Source organism: Triticum aestivum, unplaced genomic scaffold (genome assembly GCF_018294505.1).
Source record: "Triticum aestivum cultivar Chinese Spring unplaced genomic scaffold, IWGSC CS RefSeq v2.1 scaffold53440, whole genome shotgun sequence".
NCBI classification, from domain to species: domain Eukaryota; kingdom Viridiplantae; phylum Streptophyta; class Magnoliopsida; order Poales; family Poaceae; genus Triticum; species Triticum aestivum.
The window spans coordinates 10,001-16,806 of NW_025229353.1; the positions used below are offsets into that span (position 1 = coordinate 10,001).

At 40.8% G+C, this 6,806-nt stretch overlaps 1 protein-coding gene across 1 annotated transcript; it reads left to right on the forward strand.

The window, feature by feature from the left end:
- The first annotated feature begins 865 nt into the window (after positions 1 to 865).
- Positions 866 to 3,984, forward strand: LOC123175015 (50S ribosomal protein L2, chloroplastic). The gene is made up of 3 exons (XM_044590133.1): positions 866 to 900; positions 1,391 to 1,797; positions 2,461 to 3,984. The coding sequence occupies exons 1-3, from the start codon at positions 866 to 868 to the stop codon at positions 2,889 to 2,891; spliced, it is 873 nt and encodes a 290-aa protein (XP_044446068.1). The 3' UTR covers positions 2,892 to 3,984.
- The last annotated feature ends 2,822 nt before the right edge of the window (positions 3,985 to 6,806 follow it).

Below are 6,806 nucleotides of genomic sequence, written 5' to 3' on the forward strand. Positions count from 1 at the left end.
CTCCCATCTGATAGAAAAGGGTCCCATGATCCCGAGCCGATCTTACCTTGGCTCGCAAACCCCAAGTTTGTCTATGAAGAGCTAATCTAATTGTATTTTGTTCTAGAATGGATTTCTTATGTGGAATACTAATGGATAGGGCTTCGTTGCTAAGTGCTACAAGATCTAGTGCACTGGAACTCGTGGTTATGGACCCGAATCCTTTAGTATGGAACATTGTCTTTTCCAAGTAAAAACCCCTAGTATATGAAAGAATGAAAAGGTGCTTTCGTTCTTGTGGAATAAGAAGCCCTCGTACCTTAATGAAAGGAAAATCGTAATTTTTTGTTAGGTATTTGACCAAATAGGATCGTCCAGTTCCTACATAACCTATCACTAAAATACCCGATAGGGCTAAGCGGAACGAAAAGGGTTTTCCATGAGATGGTAAATGAAAACGATTAGTCCCACACGAGGTTTGGGAATAAGTTATTGTCTGTTAATGATCAAGGAATATACGTCTTTCTGCTAAAGAGGATCTATTAAACTCATAATTCATTAGATCCTTGTTATCAATGCCAACTAGGTATCATAAGTAAATGGATCCCCGTTGTTGAATCCTTTGATAACCAAGGTCATTCTTTGCTAAAGAGAAATGATCACTATGAGTCAGACTCAATAGAATTGGATCCATTCCAAATAGCGAGAATTAGGATTCTTGATCCCTCTCAATCTCTCATTCAATTCGAGGATCCAGAGAGGTGTTTTCATAGTCATCTCCGAATATTTGCCATCTCGGAATATTTTCGATTTCATTTTTCTATGATATGTCTTTCTATATGAAAATTGGTTATTTACGATGTACGATGATCCCTGTTAAGCATCCATGGCTGAATGGTTAAAGCGCCCAACTCATAATTGGTAAATTTGCGGGTTCAATTCCTGCTGGATGCACACGAACGGGAACATTCCATAAGTCTATTGGAACTGGCTCTCTATCCATGGAATCTCATCCATCGTCCATACATAACGAATTGGTATGGTATATTCATACCATAACATAAGAACAATAAGAACTCAAATTCTTATCGATACTGGAACTCAGAGCATAGGAGGGAAAGTCGATTTATGGATGGAATCAAATATGCAGTATTTACAGAAAAAAGTCTTCGTTTATTGGGAAAGAATCAATATACTTTTAATGTCGAATCGGGATTCACTAAGATAGAAATAAAGCATTGGGTCGAACTCTTCTTTGGTGTTAAGGTGGTAGCTGTGAATAGCCATCGACTACCTGGAAAAGGTAGAAGAATAGGACCTCTTCTGGGCCATACAATGCATTACAGATGTATGATCATTACCCTTCAACCGGGTTATTCTATTCCACTTCTAGATAGAGAAAAAACTAAAGGAGAATACTTAATAATACGGCGAAACATTTATACAAAACACCTATCCCAAGCACACGCAAGGGAACCGTAGATAGGCAAGTGAAATCCAATCCACGAAATAATTTGATCCATGGACGGCACCGTTGTGGTAAAGGTCGTAATTCTAGAGGAATCATTACCGCAAGGCATAGAGGGGGAGGTCATAAGCGCCTATACCGTAAAATAGATTTTCGACAGAATCAAAAAGACATATCTGGTAGAATCGTAACCATAGAATACGACCCTAATCGAAATGCATACATTTGTCTCATACACTATGGGGATGGTGAGAAGAGATATATTTTACATCCCAGAGGGGCTATAATTGGAGATACTATTGTTTCTGGTACAAAAGTTCCTATATCAATGGGAAATGCCCTACCTTTGAGTGCGGTTTGAACTATTGATTTACGTAATTGGAAGTAACCAATTAGGTTTACCACGAAACCTAGAAATCGATCACTGATCCAATTTGACTACCTCTACGGGATAGACCTCAACAGAAAACTGTTGAGTAACGGCAGCAAGTGATTGAGTTCAGTAGTTCCTCATAGAAAATTATTGGCTCTAGAGATATGGTAATATGGAGAAGACAAAATTGTTTGAAGCATGCACAGAACCGGAAGCGCCCCTTGTTTCAAAGAGAGGAGGACGGGTTATTCACATTTAATTTGATGGTCAGAGGCAAATTGAAAGCTAAGCAGTGGTAATTAAGACCCCCGGGGGAAAATAGGGATGTCTCCTACGTTACCCATAATATGTGGAAGTATCGACGTAATTTCATAGAGTCATTCGATCTGAATGCTACATGAAGAACATAAGCCAGATGATGGAACGCAGAGACCTAGGATGTAGAAGATCATAACATGAGCGATTCGGCAGATTTGGATTCCTTTCCTATATATCCACTCATGTGGTACTTCATCATATGATTCATATAAGATCCATCTGTCTAGAGATCGTCATATACATCTAGAAAGCCGTATGCTTTGGAAGAAGCTTGTACAGTTTGGGAAGGGGTTTTTTGAGAGAAAAGAAGAATCTACTTCAACCGATATGCCCTTAGGCACGGCCATGCATAACATAGAAATCACACGTGGAAGGGGTGGGCAATTAGCTAGAGCAGCAGGTGCTGTAGCGAAACTCATTGCAAAAGAGGGTAAATCGGCCACTTTAAGATTACCATCTGGGGAGGTCCGTTTAGTATCCCAAAACTGCTTAGCAACAGTCGGACAAGTGGGTAATGTTGGGGTGAACCAAAAAAGTTTGGGTAGAGCCGGATCTAAGTGTTGGCTCGGTAAACGCCCCGTAGTAAGAGGGGTAGTTATGAACCCTGTGGACCACCCCCATGGGGGCGGTGAAGGGAAAGCTCCCATTGGTAGAAAAAAACCCACAACCCCTTGGGGTTATCCTGCGCTTGGAAGAAGAACTAGGAAAAGGAAAAAATATAGCGATAGTTTTATTCTTCGTCGCCGTAAGTAAATACGTAACTAGGAATATGGAAAATTGCATTTTTGGAATTTGCAATAATGCGATGGGCGAACGACGGGAATTGAACCCGCGCATGGTGGATTCACAATCCACTGCCTTGATCCACTTGGCTACATCCGCCCCTTATCCAGCTAAAGGATTTTTTTCTTTTTTCCATTGATCATTATTCTATTTATTCTGACCTCCGTACTTCGATCGAGATATTGGACATAGAATGCCACTCTTTAAAAAGCAAAAAAGGAGTAATCAGCTGTGACACGAAAAAAAACGAATCCTTTTGTAGCTCATCATTTATTGGCAAAGATAGAAAAGGTCAATATGAAGGAGGAGAAAGAAACAATAGTAACGTGGTCCCGGGCATCTAGCATTCTACCCACAATGGTTGGCCATACAATCGCGATTCATAATGGAAAGGAACATATACCTATTTACATAACAAATCCTATGGTAGGTCGCAAATTGGGGGAATTCGTGCCTACTCGGCATTTCACGAGTTATGAAAATACAAGAAAGGATACTAAATCTCGTCGTTAACTGAATTCTGAATAGAAAGATTAAGAAGAAAAAAAAGATTCAAAATAAAGTAAAGGTAGGCGGGGAATAACCTTATTTATGACAAGTTTCAAACTAGTAAAGTATATCCCTAGGATAAAGAAGAAGAAAAGTGGGCTAAGGAAACTCGCAAGGAAAGTTCCAACCGATCGTCTACTTAAGTTCGAGAGAGTTTTCAAAGCACAAAAACGTATCCCTATGTCTGTTTTCAAAGCACAAAGAGTTCTTGACGAGATTCGCTGGCGTTACTACGAGGAAACTTGTCATAAATAAGGTTATTCCCCGCCTACCTTTACTTTATTTTGAATCTTTTTTTTCTTCTTAATCTTTCTATTCAGAATTCAGTTAACGACGAGATTTAGTATCCTTTCTTGCATTTTCATAACTCGTGAAATGCCGAGTAGGCACGAATTCCCCCAATTTGCGACCTACCATAGGATTTGTTATGTAAATAGGTATATGTTCCTTTCCATTATGAATCGCGATTGTATGGCCAACCATTGTGGGTAGAATGCTAGATGCCCGGGACCACGTTACTATTGTTTCTTTCTCCTCCTTCATATTGACCTTTTCTATCTTTGCCAATAAATGATGAGCTACAAAAGGATTCGTTTTTTTTCGTGTCACAGCTGATTACTCCTTTTTTGCTTTTTAAAGAGTGGCATTCTATGTCCAATATCTCGATCGAAGTACGGAGGTCAGAATAAATAGAATAATGATCAATGGAAAAAAGAAAAAAATCCTTTAGCTGGATAAGGGGCGGATGTAGCCAAGTGGATCAAGGCAGTGGATTGTGAATCCACCATGCGCGGGTTCAATTCCCGTCGTTCGCCCATCGCATTATTGCAAATTCCAAAAATGCAATTTTCCATATTCCTAGTTACGTATTTACTTACGGCGACGAAGAATAAAACTATCGCTATATTTTTTCCTTTTCCTAGTTCTTCTTCCAAGCGCAGGATAACCCCAAGGGGTTGTGGGTTTTTTTCTACCAATGGGAGCTTTCCCTTCACCGCCCCCATGGGGGTGGTCCACAGGGTTCATAACTACCCCTCTTACTACGGGGCGTTTACCGAGCCAACACTTAGATCCGGCTCTACCCAAACTTTTTTGGTTCACCCCAACATTACCCACTTGTCCGACTGTTGCTAAGCAGTTTTGGGATACTAAACGGACCTCCCCAGATGGTAATCTTAAAGTGGCCGATTTACCCTCTTTTGCAATGAGTTTCGCTACAGCACCTGCTGCTCTAGCTAATTGCCCACCCCTTCCACGTGTGATTTCTATGTTATGCATGGCCGTGCCTAAGGGCATATCGGTTGAAGTAGATTCTTCTTTTCTCTCAAAAAACCCCTTCCCAAACTGTACAAGCTTCTTCCAAAGCATACGGCTTTCTAGATGTATATGACGATCTCTAGACAGATGGATCTTATATGAATCATATGATGAAGTACCACATGAGTGGATATATAGGAAAGGAATCCACATCTGCCGAATCGCTCATGTTATGATCTTCTACATCCTAGGTCTCTGCGTTCCGTCATCTGGCTTATGTTCTTCATGTAGCATTCAGATCGAATGACTCTATGAAATTACGTCGATACTTCCACATATTATGGGTAACGTAGGAGACATCCCTATTTTCCCCCGGGGGTCTTAATTACCACTGCTTAGCTTTCAATTTGCCTCTGACCATCAAATTAAATGTGAATAACCCGTCCTCCTCTCTTTGAGTGCGGTTTGAACTATTGATTTACGTAATTGGAAGTAACCAATTAGGTTTACGACGAAACCTAGAAATCGATCACTGATCCAATTTGACTACCTCTACGGGATAGACCTCAACAGAAAACTGTTGAGTAACGGCAGCAAGTGATTGAGTTCAGTAGTTCCTCATAGAAAATTATTGGCTCTAGAGATATGGTAATATGGAGAAGACAAAATTGTTTGAAGCACGCACAGAACCGGAAGCGCCCCTTGTTTCAAAGAGAGGAGGACGGGTTATTCACATTTAATTTGATGGTCAGAGGCAAATTGAAAGCTAAGCAGTGGTAATTAAGACCCCCGGGGGAAAATAGGGATGTCTCCTACGTTACCCATAAGATGTGGAAGTATCGACGTAATTTCATAGAGTCATTCGATCTGAATGCTACATGAAGAACATAAGCCAGATGACGGAACGCAGAGACCTAGGATGTAGAAGATCATAACATGAGCGATTCGGCAGATTTGGATTCCTTTCCTATATATCCACTCATGTGGTACTTCATCATATGATTCATATAAGATCCATCTGTCTAGAGATCGTCATATACATCTAGAAAGCCGTATGCTTTGGAAGAAGCTTGTACAGTTTGGGAAGGGGTTTTTTGAGAGAAAAGAAGAATCTACTTCAACCGATATGCCCTTAGGCACGGCCATGCATAACATAGAAATCACACGTGGAAGGGGTGGGCAATTAGCTAGAGCAGCAGGTGCTGTAGTGAAACTCATTGCAAAAGAGGGTAAATCGGCCACTTTAAGATTACCATCTGGGGAGGTCCGTTTAGTATCCCAAAACTGCTTAGCAACAGTCGGACAAGTGGGTAATGTTGGGGTGAACCAAAAAAGTTTGGGTAGAGCCGGATCTAAGTGTTGGCTAGGTAAACGCCCCGTAGTAAGAGGGGTAGTTATGAACCCTGTGGACCACCCCCATGGGGGCGGTGAAGGGAAAGCTCCCATTGGTAGAAAAAAAAAACCACAACCCCTTGGGGTTATCCTGCGCTTGGAAGAAGAACTAGGAAAAGGAAAAAATATAGCGATAGTTTTATTCTTCGTCGCCGTAAGTAAATACGTAACTAGGAATATGGAAAATTGCATTTTTGGAATTTGCAATAATGCGATGGGAGAACGACGGGAATTGAACCCGCGCATGGTGGATTCACAATCCACTGCCTTGATCCACTTGGCTACATCCGCCCCTTATCCAACTAAAGGATTTTTTGCTTTTTTCCATTGATCATTATTCTATTTATCCTGACCTCCGTACTTCGATCGAGATATTGGACATAGAATGCCACTCTTTAAAAAGGAAAAAAGGAGTAATCAGCCGTGACACGAAAAAAAACGAATCCTTTTTTAGCTCATCATTTATTGGCAAAGATAGAAAAGGTCAATATGAAGGAGGAGAAAGAAACAATAGTAACATGGTCCTAGGCATCTAGCATTCTACCCACAATGGTTGGCCATACAATCGCGATTCATAATGGAAAGGAACATATACCTATTTACATAACAAATCCTATGGTAGGTCGCAAATTGGGGGAATTCGTGCCTACTCGGCATTTCACGAGTTATGAAAATGCAAGAAAGGAT